General features: G+C 50.6%; 1 protein-coding gene across 5 annotated transcripts in view; it reads left to right on the top strand.

The window, feature by feature from the left end:
* kmt2a (lysine (K)-specific methyltransferase 2A) overlaps positions 1-15,356 on the top strand; it is a 35,442-nt gene extending 20,086 nt beyond the window's left edge. For all 5 annotated transcript variants that reach the window (XM_010871956.5, XM_020046854.3, XM_020046848.3 and 2 more), the window contains 21 exons: positions 104-288; positions 407-580; positions 695-805; positions 1,014-1,087; positions 1,881-2,095; positions 2,182-2,282; positions 2,417-2,554; positions 2,821-2,979; positions 3,238-3,355; positions 3,823-3,901; positions 4,001-4,158; positions 4,274-4,495; positions 4,590-9,198; positions 9,630-9,698; positions 9,787-9,992; positions 10,171-10,245; positions 10,398-10,572; positions 11,407-11,514; positions 11,727-11,810; positions 11,957-12,086; positions 12,838-15,356. In XM_010871956.5, coding sequence (XP_010870258.2) covers positions 104-288; positions 407-580; positions 695-805; positions 1,014-1,087; positions 1,881-2,095; positions 2,182-2,282; positions 2,417-2,554; positions 2,821-2,979; positions 3,238-3,355; positions 3,823-3,901; positions 4,001-4,158; positions 4,274-4,495; positions 4,590-9,198; positions 9,630-9,698; positions 9,787-9,992; positions 10,171-10,245; positions 10,398-10,572; positions 11,407-11,514; positions 11,727-11,810; positions 11,957-12,086; positions 12,838-13,113 — 7,466 coding nt within the window. In that variant the 3' untranslated portion in view covers positions 13,114-15,356. The remainder of the gene's footprint in view (positions 1-103; positions 289-406; positions 581-694; positions 806-1,013; positions 1,088-1,880; positions 2,096-2,181; positions 2,283-2,416; positions 2,555-2,820; positions 2,980-3,237; positions 3,356-3,822; positions 3,902-4,000; positions 4,159-4,273; positions 4,496-4,589; positions 9,199-9,629; positions 9,699-9,786; positions 9,993-10,170; positions 10,246-10,397; positions 10,573-11,406; positions 11,515-11,726; positions 11,811-11,956; positions 12,087-12,837) is intronic.
* Positions 15,357-17,814: the final 2,458 nt, after the last annotated feature.

The raw sequence follows: 17,814 nt of genomic DNA on the forward strand, positions 1-17,814 counted from the left end.
TTTATTTGTATTATTATAAAAAATTTTACGGCTTTGCCGAGTCACGTGTTTGGTCTCACGTGAAAAGTCGTCCACCCGTGCCTCTCTCGCGTTCCGCCACCAGACGATATGTACGAGCTGCTGTCCAGTCTCCCGGAGAGCGTGGCCTACACCTGCACCCTGTGCACCGAGCGCCAGCCGGCCGAGTGGAGGACGGCCCTGGAGAAGGAGCTCCAGGGCTCCGTGCGCCAGGTCCTCACCGCCCTCCTCAACTCCCGCACCTCCACACACCTGCTCCGCTACAGACAGGTGAGGGTCGGATGGCCGTCCCTGAGGCCTTGTTGTGTGGCAGGACATGACCCGGTCAGGGTCTAGCGGCCGGTCAGCGGAGCCTGATCTAGGCTGTCTGTCCCTCCCTTCCCCGCAGGCTGTGATGAAGCCGCCTGAGTTGAACCCCGAGACGGAGGAAAGCTTACCCTCACGCCGCTCCCCCGAGGGGCCAGACCCCCCTGTCCTGACCGAGGTCAAGCCTCCGAACGACTCCCCCCTTGACCTGGAGTCAGTAGAGAAGAAGATGGACGCCGGTCGGTACAAGTCTGTGGTGAGTCGATAAAAAACACATTTTGTGTTCCTTCTCAACCTCCCGCCTTCACGTTCGGGGGGGGGGTACTCCGCTTGGGAGGGCAGTGTCACTCACTCTGCATTTCTTTTTCAGCTGGAGTTCAGTGACGACATGGTGAAGATCATCCAGACAGCCATGAACTCAGACGGAGGGCAGCCAGAGAGCAGAAAGGCCAATAGCATGGTCAAGTCCTTCTTCATCCGGGTGAGGACATTGACCTGTCTCACAGGACTGCTACCATACACCCTGACTACGGTTTCAGTTGGCTTCAGCTGTCCCATCAATTTGTTGCCATTTAATTTTTTTAACTTATGGAAGGAAAATGGCGAAAAGCTCTTGATCCAACACAGAACAAATTCCAAGATATCAGACTGCATCTTTAACTTGCCTTTATCCCCGGACTCTATTGCAGCAAATGGAGCGCGTGTTTCCCTGGTTCAAAGTCAAGGAGTCCAGGTTCTGGGAAACCCACAAGGTCTCCAGCAGGTGGGTGAATGGCGACGTGTGTCTATGGGACTAGTCAAGGCACTAGCAGATGGGTCAACATGCAGTCTGTCAAATTAATCACTCATGTTGAAAATTATGTGGAGGATTTGATGAAGATGTAAGGTTTCAAGCCCCCTTAGGGAAGGTTCCAGAAGTTCTCTACCTTTTCAACACTGTTTCTGTGATGCATTAGGGTCCCTAGGGACCGGATAGCACTCATTGAGCCAAGTCCCATCTATTAGTTGGCTATCAGCTTTCCAGCGCTCATGCATTCTGCGTCCTCCCTCGGGCCATTGTGAGAAGGGGCCCGCTCCTGTGTCCTCTCTCACATACTCTGTTTTGATGGAACCTCTGCGGTCAGCCTGTGGTTTTTGCCTCTCATCTCCCATTAGTTCATTTAAATATTTAAGAGAAGGGGTTGCTGTTTTGGCTTATTAAATTTGTAAACCCAATTAGTCCGTCAAGCTGAAAATAAACATTGAGGTTTAGAAAAGGCTGTTTGTTTTAATCTTTCATGCTCTGGAATATTGACTGAATGCTGTATTATTGACTGAATGCTGTAATATTAACTAAATGTGTGGGTGTGTGTGTGGGTTGAGAGGGTGTGGGTGACAAACTAGTGCAGTCATTGCACAGTATTTTTTAGCTAATGAGAAGAACATGTGTTAGACACTATCCAATAGTCTTACTGTCCTTGAATAAAAGTGTTCACTGTTGTAAATGAGTAGTTGGTGAAGTTCAGTGGAATGCCTAGCTTCCACCAGGGCCTGAGTACAGCTGTTTGTCTTGACAGCGGTGGACTCCTCCCCAACGCCGTGCTGCCCCCCTCCCTGGACCACAACTACGCCCAGTGGCAGAAGCGTGAGGAGATCGCCCGTGCCGAACAGCCCCTGCTCATGAAGAAAATCATCCCAGCCCCTCGGCCCAAGATCCCAGGGGAGCCTGACTCCCCCACCTCCCTCCCTCCGCCTTCCCCTCTACTTCCTCCGCCACCCCTTCTGCTCCATGGTGAGTGTTGGTCAATGCAACTTGAGGGCAGCGCCCAGTGAGAGAAGTAGCTAAACGCAATGTTTCTGCGTCTCTCTTTCCGCCAGACTTGAGCCGTGAGGACAGCCCCGAGCTGCTCCCGCCACCCGGCGTCAACGACAACCGCCAGTGTGTGCTGTGTCTCAAGTACGGCGACGAGAACACCAACGTAAGTCTGGCGTTTTGCTGAACGCCACTTTGCCTGCGGTTCGTCCTGCAATCACGACGTGTTTTTGCCGAAGCCTTCGCCCGTGCCCTCTAAGGCGCCTGTGTCTCTGTGTGCGCGCGCATGTCTGGTTTCAGGAGGGCGGACGGCTGCTGTACATCGGCCAGAACGACTGGACCCATGTCAACTGTGCCCTGTGGTCGGCAGAGGTGTTTGAGGATGATGACGGCGCCCTGAAAAACGTCCACATGGCTGTGATCCGGGGCAAACAGTTGGTGAGGCTTTCGACGATAGACGTCAAAATGGGGTTTCGGGTAATCCCGAAGCCGATCGGCGTGCATAACAAAGCGGGCACGGAGTGCGTGTTCGCACTGAATCAGTTTTGCCCTTGCAAGTGCATGTCGCCGTTCTGGTGCTGTCGTGTGAAGGGTTTAGGCGTCGGCGTGCCGTCCGTGAGAGTGCGTTGGAATTCTTGTCATGCTTACGGGTTTGGTTGAAAATGTGTCGTTGTCCTAACGGTGACATCCTGCTTGTGTGGCAGCGCTGTGAGAACTGCCAGCGACCCGGGGCCACAGTGGGCTGCTGCCTGACCTCCTGCACAAGCAACTACCACTTCATGTGCGCCCGGCAGAGGCACTGTGTCTTCCTGGAGGACAAGAAGGTCTACTGCCAACGCCACCGGGACCTCATCAAAGGGGAGGTGAGACTCGGAGTGCATCTCTCATCGTCTCAGGGCCCCCACCTACCCTCTGACCACTTGACTAAATCTACCTGCGGTTTCACAAACCGCCTGGCGAGTAGAGAATAGGACGCGTCAAGGTGGAGATGCGGCACATTCAATTACTCTGTTAGCAGTGACACGTGACCTCCGAATGTCGTAGCTGTGGTGGGCCAAACGGAGGTCACAGCGGACCAGTGGTGGAGCTGTAGGGTTGAAGTGCTGAATTCCTTCCCCCAGGTGGTGTCTGAGTCCGGCTTCGAGGTGTCCAGGAGGGTGCTCGTGGACCTGGAGGGGATCAGCCTACGGAGGAAGTTTTTGACCGGCCTTGAGCCCGATAACATCCACATGATGATAGGTGTTTGTGTTTATCGTCTCTATGGGTTCCACACACTGAGCCTTTGTAAGCGAGACACATATAGACTTTGGCCCAAATGGCACCATACTCCCTTATTTTAACACATGACTTGGTTTCTTGGCCATCCCTATACTTCATTTTGATAATACAATGGAGAAATATGGTGGAGAGAGTTTCTGCTGAGAGAGTAGTGGGCTAGATTTTGACCCATGCCTCAACAGTACATTTGCCCCTAAGGCTGTGACCAGAGTGCTGGATCACCTTAAGTCAATAGTGCATTATTTTTTACCAGGGCCCAGTTGGCCGTTCTTTGTGCTAGTTAAGATTGCCAGGCACAGTGTTGTTGTTTTTTCACCCCTCAGATTCTCACAATCCCCTTTTCATATCAGGTGATCACACGAAGGGTTGCAACCCCTAGTTTGAGAAACACTGTATGATGGATTGTAACCATTTCTTCTCTTTCGCAGGCTCAATGACTATCGACTGCCTTGGAATACTGACCGAGCTCTCGGATTGCAAGCACAAACTCTACCCCATCGGCTACCAGTAAGAACACGGTGCACCAGCCTCAGGCGAAGGATTTAATGTGACATGACTGAAGACAGATTTGAAAGATTCTTTTATCGATTTTCTTTTCCGACACAGGTGTTCAAGGGTTTACTGGAGCACACTAGATGCCCGCAAGCGCTGTGTCTACACCTGCCGGATCCTGGTGTGCCGCCCCACTGGGGTAGAACCAGACACGAAGAGCGCTCTTCCAGAGGAGAACCGTACCATCTCCCACAGTCCTCCTCCGTCCTCAGGTGTGTGGGCCCGGACCACAGCATCGATGCATTACTTATTGTTACGATTTGGTCAAGTGTTTACCTGCCGTAGGTTGTTAAATGATGATGTTGGCAATCGATTTTTCACCGGCAGACAAAGTCCTGTCCCCGGCGCTGGATCCGTTTGACTCCCCGACACCTTCGGACCGCCTGTCCCTGCTTCCCTCCAGTCCCAAGCCTCCCAAGGTATACACGAGGAACCGGCACCCCAGCTACCCTCCGTGCCAGCGCTCCCCTCCGTGCCAGCGCTCCCCTCCGTGCCAGCGCTCCCCTCCGTGCCAGCGCTCCCCGGGCTCCAGGCCACTCCCATCTCCAGGTACCCTCCCAACCCCATTTTCCTCAGACTGTGGTTTTGGGCTCTAATGGACACATGGAGACATGCATTGACATTTCTTTGTGTATTTCTGCAGGCGGCTCCTCCCAGTCCTCCCATGAGGTGGTGACCGTGGGGGACCCCCTTCTGAACTCTGGCCTGAGGAGCATCGGCTTGCGGCGCCACAGCACCTCCTCTATCTCTCCCCAGCCCCGTCCTAAGGTAGTCTCGCCTCCACAGGCCGGGTCAGCAGCCGCCACGAACCAGCTGGCCCTGCTCTCTTCCGCCACCCCTACGCCGCCCCTCTCCTCTGCCTCTAGAGATCTGGCCCTGAGGGACACTGAGCAGGGAAGGCCCCCTGCCAGTGTTCGAACCCAGAGCCGATGGACTAGCTCTCTCAGCCCTCAACACAGCCGACACCACCACAGTGTCTCTGAGAAGAAGATGGACAGTGGTAAAGAAGGAACGCCTGGGAAGCCGGCGGCGGGAGAGAACTCCAAACTTGCCCCAGTGTCCCCGGGGATGGCAGGAGCGAGTCAGTCCTCCCCACAGCCAGGTACCGCTGTCCTGACTGGACACCAGAGGGGCAGCGGCTCCCAGTTGGAGAAGGGGAAACAGGCTGTGAAGGACCCTGACCTTTCAGCTGGCATCACTCTCCTGTCCCGGCACCGTGTCACCACCACGCTGTCCAAGGATCGAACTAATAGCAGCACAGCCAAGGAGGGCAGCGTGGCCTCTGTGCCGGTCTTTAAAGACTCTGGTAAATCGGGGTCTCCCCAGCCCCCGTTCCTCAAAAGTAGTGGGAGGAAGTCCCAAGACTATCTGTCTGGGCCAGTCCCCGCTGCTGCCATGAAGCCCCTGTGGTCTTCGGGGGCCTCCGCCGAGGAGGACATAATTAAACGGGGCTCCCAAGCCACCCCAGCAGTCCCCTCCAGTCACACTGCCCCCGCTACCAAAGACAAACACTCCAAAGTCCGTAACATTAGTAGCCGAGAGGCTTCTAAAGATAGGGAGAAGACTCCCCAGAACAGTAGCAAACATCCCACGCTCAACAGTAACAACTCTAAAGGCACTGGTGGAAGCGCTCACTGTCAAATCCCAACCTCTCAGAATAGCAACAGCAAGCCTGTCGCCACTGGCAACAGCACCAAAGCCTCTGGCAAAGTGGACGGGGAAAAGCTGGAGAATCAAGGAAGAGAGAGATCCTCAAAGAACAACGAGCCGTTTTCCAGTCCTGAGAAGACAAACCGCTCTAGCTTGGAGGCCCTCCAGCAGCCCGGGCTAGCCTCTGAGAGAAGCCTAAGGGCGTCGCAGGTTCAAGCAAGAGCGACAGCCAGCGAAGCCGCCGCTGCCAGAGACAAAAAGCGGGCTATAGTCAAGGCGGCCCTGGCGCCGCTGAAGAGCGACCCCAACGGGACCACAGCAGTAGGCACCTCCTCAGACTCCAACACCACCTCTTCCATTTGTCCAGCCGGCAAGGTGAGGCCCCCCCACTGCAGGTCCTCCAGCTCGGCACTGTTTTCCTCCCCGTCAGCCAGCTCGGAGAGCTCTGAGTCGGATAGCCCTCCGCCACACCCGGAGGGCTGCGGGGAGGAGCGCCTGCCCCCTCGCTGCAGAGAGGATGAGGGGACTAGCGACAGGGACGACCAAGCCCTGCTGGAGGACGAGGGACGAGACGGGGACAAACAGCACGAGGACGACAGCGACGGCTCGGGCTCGGCCAAGCGGCGCTACCCGAGGCGCAGTGCCAGGGCACGCTCTAACATGTTCTTCGGGCTGACGCCTTTCTATGGGGTGCGCTCCTACGGCGAGGAGGACATCCCCTTCTACAGCAGCAGCGGAGACGGGCCCAGCAAGAGGCGGGCAGGGGGGAGCAGGCGCTCTGCCGAAGGCCAGGTGGACGGCGCGGATGACATGAGTACCTCCTCCTCGGGGGACAGTGGAGCAGAAGAGGATGGCAGGAACAATCAGTGCTCTAATAAAGATCCATATTATTACAACTTCACCCGGACCGTCATCAACCCTGGCCCCGGGCTGCCCTCCATAGAGGGGATCGACCAGTGCCTCGGCAGGGGCTCCCAGCTCCAGCGCTTCCTGAAGGACAATGCGGAGGAGGAGGAGAGGGTTGTTGACGTTGAAGGGGTTCCCTCTCTAAGCCTCCTGGGGCACCAGCAGATCGGCCAACTGGACGGCGTTGACGACAGCTCAGAGAGCGACGCCAGCGCCAGCACCACGAGCACCACTGCCACGGCCACCGCAGCTTCCTCCTCCCACAAGGGCACAGGGAAGCGGAAGGGCAGGGAGAGGCACGCGGAGAAGCTGGAGCATGACTCTGGGAAGGAGGGGGACAGTGGCAGCAGTGGGGGTGGCGGGAGTGGCGGGAGTGGCGGTACCGGCGGTAACAGCCGAGATGGCAGGAAGAGCCAGAAGGACAACTCCCTCCCTCTGGTCGGGGTGAAGTCATCCCAGGGGCCCGATCCCCTGGAAGCCCAGCTGTCTCTCAGCACCGACCTGCTGAAGTCGGACTCGGACAACAACAACAGCGACGACTGCGGCAACATCCTTCCCTCTGACATCATGGAGTTTGTCCTCAACACGCCCTCCATGCAGGCCCTGGGGCAACAGCCGGAGACAGCCTCCTCAGAGTTCCTCTCTCCGGACGAGGGCTATGGGGTGGATGTGAACCGCCGCAAAGACATCCTCTTTGAGGACTTCCCCCAGCCGCTACCCAGCGCTGAACCTGTGGAGAGCGGGGCAAGCACTTCCATCTCTGTGGAAGAGCCCTACGGCCTACCCCTGGAGTTGCCCTCTGACCTATCGGTCCTGACCACGCGCAGCCCCACAGTCAACAACCAGAACCACGCCGGGCTTATCTCGGAGGGCTCGGAGCGCAGCATGCTGTCAATGGCAGCCTCGGAAGAGACCGCCACGGAGAAAGGAGGGGAGCACAAGCAGCGGAGGGGCGGGGCCAGCGTGTCCCCGGAGACCCAGCAGGAAGGACCGGGCGGGAGCCAAGAGTCACAAGGGAGAGAAGGTCACATGACTCCGGAGCAGTTTGAACGCATCACCAGTCCTGCCATGGGCCAGGTGGTAGAAACGGGTAACCAGGATATGACCAGGAGCTCAGGGACCCCCGGTCTGCCCAGCTCCCCCACCCTGCCTCTCCAGGGACAGACATACATACCTGCTGCAGCTTCAGCCAGCCCCGGACCCTCGCAGATGGCCAGCACGACTGTGCAGACCGCCTCTCATTTAAAACCAGGCCCTGATAAGCTCATAGTGGTCAACCAGCATCTGCAGCCCCTCTACGTCCTACAGACTCTTTCCAATGGTGTCACTCAGAAGATCCAGATTGCCCCGTCGGTCAGCACCACAGGACTCACCCCCGGGATTACTACCTCCCAGACAATCTTTCCAGCTGGGGGAAAAGTTTTGGGCACTATGCCCCATCACCCTCAGATACACGCCTTCACCAGCACCACTCAGACCGGCTTCCAGTCCGGCATTCCCAGCACCACCTCCGGCCTCCTGATCGGGGTGCCCTCCCATGAGCCCCAGATCCTGGTGACGGAGGCCGGGCGGAGGCACGACCTGGCCCCCAATGTGACCATTGTGTCAAGCACGTCCTCCATCTCGACGTCGTCGGCAGCCCTCGCTTCTGGGCACGGCAAAAAGCGACCCATCTCCCGTCTTCAGCCGCGGAAAACCAAGAAACTGGCCCGCTCCAGGAGCCAGCCCACCCTGGCCCCGTCTGAAGTGGGAACCAACATGACTCTGATCAACCTGTCCTCGCCCCAAATGTCTCAGTCTGGACTGGTCGAGCTTGGCACCGTGACCACGGCGGCCACCACCACGTCTCACCGTAAAGTCCCTAACATAATCAAGAGACCCAAACCAGGAGTCATGTACTTTGAGCCCACCACGCTGCTGCAGAAGAGGTTGCCTGTCACCAGCGGGCAGCCTGGCATTCTCGGCCATGAGTCCGCCCACCTGCTGCCCTGCACCGTCTCAGGGCTCAACACCAACCAGCCAGCCGTGCTGAACGTGGTGTCCATGGCTCCGCCCAGTCGGCCTGGGGGCCTTATTGCTCAAGGCTCCGTCTCCCTTGGCAACCCCATGCTTAGTTCCACTGAGATCACAGGACCCATCAGCAGCCTTCTCTTCAAGGCCGGTCCGCACAACCTGAGCCTTCCAGACCAACAGATGGTCCTCCACCCGGGAGCCCCTCTGATGTCTCAGCTGGCTGGCCCCGTTCAGACCTCCATCGCCAGCAGCATTTGCGTGCTTCCCTCCCATCCGACCATCAGCATGTCCGTCAGCCAACCAGTGGACCCAGAGGGCGGCGCCTTCCAACTGCAGCGGAGTCCAGTTGGCCGCATGTTGACAGACAAGGCCGCCCCCCTCGAGGCCAGCCCAAACGCCCCCAGGCCACCTGTGGCTCTGGCCCCCAGCACAGTCCCACAGGACTCTGGTAGTGGACCGCTTGTCGGGCTGCTGACCCAGAGCTCCCACTCTCAAAGCTCACGGACCGTGCCTATATCCAGGTCCTCCTCGGAGCAGTCTGCTGCAGCAGCAACATCATCTGCCGGCGTGGGGAAAGGCAAGCAGAAAGTGAAGCGGAGTAGGCAGAGTCCGGACAAGGCCAGCGGAAAGAAGCACAAGGGCTGGCAGACAGAGCAGAGGGATCAGGGGCCCTCCACGCCGGGGTGAGACTCTCACATAACAGAGCAAATAAATGAATGAAATCATCACCTGCTGCGCAGCCCCCGTCTGATTTTTGTTGTGACACCTAAAATGTATTGGACCGCTTAGACTCTAACTGGTCACCCAACCTTTGGTATCAGTAACTACAACACTGACATTTCTTTCCCTAATGGTAGAATTTTAACAGACAAATAACCATACCTTTCTTTGGGTTGGGTTAATTCGGGGGGGGGGGGGGGGGGGCTACTGATAACACCAAGCAAATTGAAGACTCACCAAATGTAGACCTTTATACTACTAATATCTGACATTCAATCCGGAGCTATTCATAAAATGCAGAATATCTGATGGGGCATGTATATTTTCACGGGGCTGTGTTCCCGGATGACCATTTCACTATGATTCCATGTTTGAATGTCCTCTGCCACTACAGGTCTAGAGAGCCAGTCTCCCCCGAACCCATGGACACAGGCAAATCCGGTGACAGGAGCACCAACAAGAGGTGAGTAATGCCGGCTGGTCACCCACATTTTGCGCACAGTTGATTTGTCAGTGCACGTGTATTTTAATTGCAGTGTTTACACTGCCAGATCTGGCGAACCTCCCGCACTAACGAGAAAAAGCGGCGAGCTCGCTGAGGAGAAATACAAGACCAACCCCGGGTCTCTGGTGGTGGCCAACCCCGACCAGGAGGCTGGCCACAGGGAGTCCTCGCTGGACAGCAAACCCAAGAAAGGACTCATCTTTGAAATTTGCAGCGACGACGGCTTCCAGATCCGCTGTGAGAGTATTGAAGGTATATTTAAGATCCTGACCGTGTGCTCTTGTGTGTTTCCATGTTGTACGGTTGCAGGTAGATGCCAGATGTTGACTGTTGAATGTGTTAAAATCATTGCACAGATTAAGTTAACTCAATGTTACTAATACAGAGGTTCAATTGAGCTTACCCGTCTTTTCTTCTTCGTCCTACTCAGAGGCCTGGAAGTCCCTCACCGATAAAGTCCAGGAGGCCCGCTCCAATGCCAGACTCAAAGAGCTCTCATTTGAAGGTAAGAAACTGAAAATATTAGTTGTCTTCTAATTATATTCCATTGCGTACAGATCCAACCGCATTTCAAGGCTCAAAATTAACAGGGACTCCACATGAGTCCTGTCTCTACCTCATTCTTTCTTTTCTTCTTTCCCCTCTTCTCCCGTTCAGGAGTGAACGGCCTCCGGATGCTCGGTGTCCTCCATGACGCTGTGGTCTACCTCCTGGAGCAGCTGTGCGGCTCCAGACACTGTCGTAACTACCGCTTCCGCTTCCACAAACCAGAGGAGGCGGAGGAGCCCCCGATCAACCCCCACGGCTCGGCCCGTGCTGAGCTCCACCACAGGTATTGGCCAGACTACGCTCTGCTTTTACCCAGTGAACCCTATTTGGAGGAACTGTCACATTGGAAATTGTGTACCTTGTTTTATGAAAATATTGAAACACTAGACAGTTACATTCGATAGGGAGACATTTGATCATAGCGTTATTTCTCTCATTCACTTCTGCTTGTGTATGTCCAAACTCAACAAACATGACATTCAGTTGCAAGCTGATACCTAAAGTACTAGCATTCATATTTTTTTTATGACCACAACAAGCCCAATCTGTTTAAGGTTAAGAGATTGGTAACAGATTGGTCTGGGGGTGTACCTTTAAGTTACGCCCCCAAACCAATCTGTTTTTTAAGGTACGCCCCCCACACCAATCTGTTTTTTAAGGTACGCCCCCCACACCAATCTGTTTTTTAAGGTACGCCCCCCACACCAATCTGTTTTTTAAGGTACGCCCCCCACACCAATCTGTTTTTTAAGGTACGTCCCCCACACCAATCTGTTTTTTAAGGTACGCCCCCCACACCAATCTGTTTTTTAAGGTACGCCCCCACACCAATCTGTTTTTTAAGGTACGCCCCCCACACCAATTAGTTTTTTAAGGTACGCCCCCCACACCAATCTGTTAAGATGCTTCCCACACCAATCATAAAAAATTTACATACTTTACTATTTTTTTTATTAAATATGGATCATAGCTGATTACTGGCAAACGTCTTTTCTATGCTTACGAGTCTGGAGTCACCATCTGGGATCCTTTCCGATTGTTAAGAGTTTGGACGGTTGAGTTGTATTTGCTTTCGTCATGTGACCCGTGTGTCTTCTCCATCTGTTTGCCTCTGCAGGAGGTCTGTGTTTGACATGTTCAACTTCCTGGCCTCCAAGCACCGCCAGCCTCCTGAGTACAACCCCCACGAGGAGGACGAGGAGGAGGTACGCCTCAAGTCGGCTCGGTGAGTCACTCCATTTTGTTTGTCATGCTTCTAGTTTTCATTGTATTTTTGCTTCCAAAACTCAGGAGTACTATGGAGTTTTCCCCCATTTTATAAATACAGTTTACTTCAGTCTTGACGATAGCCTTTCTGCCTGGTTCTGTGTGCTCACAGTGGCCATGTAATGTATTTCCTTCAGTCTTGTTCTAACACAAACCACTCTTTTGTTCCAGCCGCGCCACCAGCATGGACCTGCCCATGGCTATGAGGTTCCGCCACCTGATCAGAACATCCAAAGAGGCCGTGGGGGTCTACAGGTGAGGACGGAATATGCCCATGTGTTGTTCAAGTGACACAAATACAAAAGGAATTTGTCAATGTGCAGTGGTCTTTGTTGGGTTTAACTGTGAAACCCTATGGTAAACCAGCCAGTCACTGATCCAGTGCGTCTTCCCCGTCACAGGTCAGCCATACATGGCCGAGGTCTGTTCTGCAAGAGGAACATTGATGGGGGTGAGATGGTTATCGAGTACTCCGGCAACGTTATTCGTTCGGTCCTCACCGACAAGCGGGAGAAATACTACGATAGCAAGGTAAGGGCAGGAGAGTCCGCGCCTCGGTGTGCAGTCGGCTCTACTCATTCACTTTTTGTCTGAACGGAGCTGCTAACGTCCGTTTTTGTGGGGAGGCCCCTGAATGGTGCAGCTCTAAAGACACTGCCGTACACTTCGCTGCATCGTAGCGAGACCAGGGTTTGAATATTGCTGGCGGATTAGCACAGGGGTCTTGAAGGGGGCGGTGCAGATGGCCTGCACCATCCGGGTTTGGTGGGAGTTAGGAACAAAATACAGTTGCCTTGTCTCATCATACTCTCAAAACTCCTTGTGGCGATGCCTTGGGGGCCTGTGAGCTCAATAGAGGGAGAGGACCAGATAGTTCACGGAAGGATTCCAGTCTTGACCTCCCATTGAGTGAGCAGCGTTATTGGAACCCCAACGGCATCTGATGGGCTTCAGAAAACATATCGATTTTGACTGTCCTTAGTCTGCTGGGCTTTACTGCAATAAATCAGGGTCTTAATTGTGAATTGGACAACACAGAATTGGGCAGAGAAACACACTATTTAATTAATAGAACAGACTTCATTCTGTATTCCGCTTGTCAGAGATGGAGGTTTGTTCTATATAATGTAGTCATTTCTGAAAGTTATGATGTTGTGCATTGCTGAAAGCTAAATTGCTCCTTAATTTCACTTCTCAACCACCACCCTGTGGTCCATTGTTCTTGTTCTGTGGTATTCGGTTATGTTCACTCACTCTCCTCACCATGTCCCTCTCTGTGAAGGGCGTTGGCTGCTACATGTTCCGCATCGACGACTACCAGGTGGTGGACGCCACCGTGCACGGCAACGCTGCCCGCTTCATTAACCACTCGTGCGAGCCCAACTGTTACTCGCGTGTCATCAGTGTGGAAGGCCAGAAGCATATCGTCATCTTCGCCATGCGCAAGATCTACCGCGGCGAGGAGCTCACCTATGACTACAAGTTCCCCATCGAGGAGCCGGGCAATAAGCTTCCGTGCAACTGCGGAGCCAAGAAATGCCGCAAGTTCCTAAACTAGACGCCGCACCGCCATGTGGCGTGTGGTTCTTCTAGCACTTTGGCGAAGCAGGGCCCACCATGCACTGCCTAGTTTAAGACCATAGTGACGCTTCCAGTACCTTCCTCTCTGGTTTTCAGCAGGCAGAGGGTGGGATACAGGCTGAGGTATAAATGGGCAGGTCTCTGTTTTTTGGAAGGGACATTTCTGAAAGAGAACACGTTGTTATTGTGCCTCTTCGGTTCTTTAGTTTTCTTTTGAATCGGATGGATTTAGACCGTTAGAAGTGAGAGGAAATGGTAACTGTCTAAAGGGGGGAAGTTTCATTCTGGATTTTAATATCACCTCACCTTATTTTTATAGAGTTGATATCTGAAGTCTGTGAGCATAGAATCCATTCATTATGTTCAGAGAAAAAGAAAATAATTGCCACCTGGTTAGAGTTCCATTTTACACACCAAAGTGCAATTTGGGGAAGGGAAGTTTCTCCGCATTTTAGACGAAAGAATGAGGACGTAATATAATTGATTAGAGGACACTTTTCTCTTGGCCTCATTTGTTAATACACATCTTCCGGTTGGAATGTGCATTGTTTGCAGCGTTCAGAGTATCCAAGGCAAGTGAGGGCTAGGCAACCTCTCCTGGACTGCCACAAGTGTTTCAGAAATGTTTTCCAACTAGGATACCACAACTGACCCAGCTAATCGATCAGTAAAGGAATTGTTTAAATTCCCCCTCCCGAAAAATGTGACGGTCAGTTTAAACAAACAAAGGATAGATGGCCTGCGACACTCTAGGACTATGGTTGCCTAGGCCTGACATAATGCTTTGCTTGGACTACTTTGGATTTTTTTTTTTTTTACTTTTCGCTGTGTGTTTGAAGCCACTGTAAATAGTTCTTATGCCTGTCCAGAGCAACACGTTGCAGGATGTTAGGAAGTGAAGCACTAGAGGGAGCCGACGTCAAAGTGATAGAAGGAAAGAAGCCCGTAGATTCTTTTCCTGTGTTGTCATTGGTAACGAGTGTACTTCTGCTGAGTTGTTGTCGGACAAAGTATTGGTTGGTGGTCGTCAGATAAAGTCCTGGCCGTGACTAGCAAGCTCGGCTGAGATTCTGGTGGACTGACAGCTGTGGGACGAGGTCTTTTTTTTTATTTGTTTTTTTGCTAGGTTAATACTGTTGGTTTTGTATTGGAAAATGACAAAGGCAGAGCCTTCGATTTATAACACAGGTATGTGGAATGTTATGTCTTTGGAAATGTTGGTTAGAACAGAGTCTGGAATTGGGCTTCAGCAATGAGAACCAAATTTCATCCCCTGAATCAGATTTTCCCTGATCCCATTTGAAGACTGAGATTGTTCCTATCTTAGTGTATTTCATTGCGTTGAAATGTTTTTTTTTTGTTTTTTTTACTGAGTTATTTGAAGTCTTGTCACCCTCTCTTTTGCTTCAGGCAAAGAAATATCATGCTTGCTTTGAAAAAATGTATATAATATGTATATTTTTCTATACAAACGACTGAAAAGCACTCACTAGTGAATAGCACTTAATGATGGTATTTATATTTTTTAAAAATCGTATTTATTTTATTGCCATTTTTGTAGGAAATAGAGGTTTACAAACACTAATGCTTGGTCTCTACATTTTATTCGAGCTGCCTTTTTAAAGCCAATTTTTTTTTCTGTCATTTTATTTGTAGCCTGAATGTTTCTTTTTAATTCCAAAGACTGAAGCTTTCGTTGTTGCTTCCCGCCAAGCACCAGTCCACCAGTAGCTCTGTTCGCCAATCTGAGTCAATCAAGGACATTTCCAATGACGGTTAACAGCATGCTGTTGTTATTATATGCACTTGAGGGTTGCTGATCTTTTAGAATAGCTGTCTTCTATCTCCTTTTTCCAGCCTTAATTCCACATGTCACGCAATCCCTAGGCCGGTCATTGAGATCTGGTTTTCTCTGCAAACGTCATTTGTTCGCGTTAAGCTTTTTTTCGGTGTATTGCGTTGTATGTTTGACTTTCTCCCTTCCGTGACTGAAGTTAGCTGTAACATGGTTAACCCTTATAGCCAAATCAGTGCTCCAACATGCCCCATAAATGTGTCCCCCGCTGGGTTCTTCTGTCAGAAGGTGGTGCCTTTATTGATATTGTTAACGTTTATCTTTTCTTTTTTTTTACTTGACTCCCTTGTTAAGTACCGCATTTGTTTTTGAGCAAGGGTAGACAACTAGCTTCATCAGTGGAGGGATTTTTCTTTTTTTTTTTTGCAGACAGAGGATCGAGGAGCCAGATGTCATTATTAAAAGAAATGCTACTCTGCAAATAGAGCACAACTAAGCCCAAAAAGAGATTGAATTAGAAAATGACAGTGGTTCTATACCTTGATTACATTGAGATACAATCTTGTTTCTGATTTTATTATTGGGAAACGTTCAACAATGTTTTGTTTTTTTAAAACCAAATAACAAACACCTTTGCAGCCAAAAACAAAACTTGTTTTAGAGTATTTAAATGAGACATAGGCCTACACATAAAGCTTTTCAGAACCTCCGTCATAGCTGATAAATATAGGAAAGAGGAAAAGAAGTTAAGTTCTTTAACTTCCTGCTAGATCTGTCTTTGCCTTTGTTGTAACTGAGCATGCTTCATTTAGAGAACACTGACTAGTAGAACATGGCTACATCATTTTGCAGGAAGTGGATAGGTTGATGACAGGCATGTGTTTCCTTGCGTACCTCGAACGAAGCTCACTAAATTGCTGCTTTGTGCATCTTTGGCTCACGTTGTCCTGTAAGTGAGCCACTTCAGGCCAGTGACTTTATTTGTCCCGTTTCTTGTTTTATTGGTTTTTGTATATCCGTTATGCCTTGTACTCTAGACTTTATATCTTGTAAGGCCATCGCAGAATCTTTCCGACCCTGACCTTGCCCAGGCTGTTGGGTGGACCCTTAACATTACCAACACATTGCACTGTGACAGAGGCACTGATCTAACATAGGAAACAACTCTGTACTCCCGGAACACCCAGTGGGTTCCTATGTTTAAAAACCACAAGCACAGATACTGTTTGTACACTCCCTCGGGAACTGTGTCCACCCAGCAAAGTGTTGTTCTTCTGCTTGCCCTAACCCCCCCCCCCCCAAAGTGTGTTTGGGACTGAAAGTTGGCACGGGAGGACACAGGGACCGACTTAGAGGCCGACCCTCAACACCCTCCAACACCACATGGCAGCCTGGGCTTCGCCAGCTCATTCAGGGATCCAGTTTTGGTTCAGCTTTCTGTCGTTCCACAGCCCTGACTAACCTTGGGGTGAGCGGCACAGAGTCACGCCGAATTCGGCTGCTAGGTCTTTAATGAATGTAGAAACAAAAAAAACGAGTTTCTGGTATCGATCGCGTTTTTTGTTTTTGAGTTACGAAAACCACGAAAAGACAGGGAAGGTGACCTCATAGGACAGTTGTTCATTTTCATTACGGAGGGAAAAAGAGTGTGGAAGGAATGCATTTTAATAACGTCAAACGGTCACACTGAATAGCCTGACAAACTTCAACGATAACATCGGTAATCCTTTTACTAATCCTTAAGGGCTCCTCTACAGATCCATGGTAGTAAAGCTTCAGATGTTTCAATACTTTGGTGAATTACAGCAACTCAATAGTCAAGCGTTTTAAATGGTAGGTAGACTCCGTTGTTGCTTGGATTTCATTGTACCATGCCACAGCAGTGGCCCTTCACATGTAATTATACTATATATACATAACATATACCGAAACAACATAAATAGTGACATGTACTTCAGTATCTATACAATATACGGAATGGACTGACAAACTTAGTTACAGTAGCAAACAGCAGATCTATAATGGTGAATAGCAATGTTCAATGTTCAACTCTATAATGGTTTTGTGTTACAGTATCAATTTAAAATAACTAACGTACATCATTTTTGTATATTGATATTCAGTACCAGTTTTTCTGTGCCTGTGTACGTTCCTTTGGCAGGAGCGTTGCAGTTTTTTTTTTCCGGGCAAAAAGAAAAGGTGTTTATGTAATGAGAAAAGTAAATGTAAAACGTGGTTGTGAACTTCTTGAGGTCAGCCATTTTGTTTTGTGTTTGATTGTCCTAGTGAATGTTTTCGTTTTTATTCTTTGTAAATTTTTAACAGGGATTTTAGACTGCTTACTTGATGTGGTATAATTGTTTTGAGTTTGTGGAGAACAGGAAAAAAATGAATCCCACCAAAATGTTATTTTACTCTTTACTCCCACCTGTCCCTTACCACCTATTCTCATCGGAAGCTTTGGTTGTACTTATCATGTACTGTTTCATAGAAAGTAATAATGATGGTGAAAATAAGTTTTATTTATTTATTTGTGTATCGGAAACATCCTTGAATTTATTTACAGGTCAAGGTCGTTACCTGATTTGAGAGAAGTTGGAGGAAAAAAAATACATAACTGTATTTGTAATTTTATAATTGTTCCTTGTGTATAAAACTTGTCAGCCTCACATGGGATGTGAAATCAAGGGGAGTGGGCTGTAGGACTTGGAAAATTTTAATGGTTTGTCTTTGTCTTACAAACAAATCTTCCTCAACGCTCCTTGAAAATTATAATATTTTTCCCTATTTGTCGCTCATCAGTGTTCTCTCATGTATCACAGAAATGAAGGAAAGTTAAACCACAATAGTAAACCACAAACTACTTAAGGTTGAATGTATAAT

This window comes from Esox lucius, chromosome 1 (genome assembly GCF_011004845.1).
Source record: "Esox lucius isolate fEsoLuc1 chromosome 1, fEsoLuc1.pri, whole genome shotgun sequence".
Taxonomy (NCBI): Eukaryota; Metazoa; Chordata; class Actinopteri; order Esociformes; family Esocidae; genus Esox; species Esox lucius.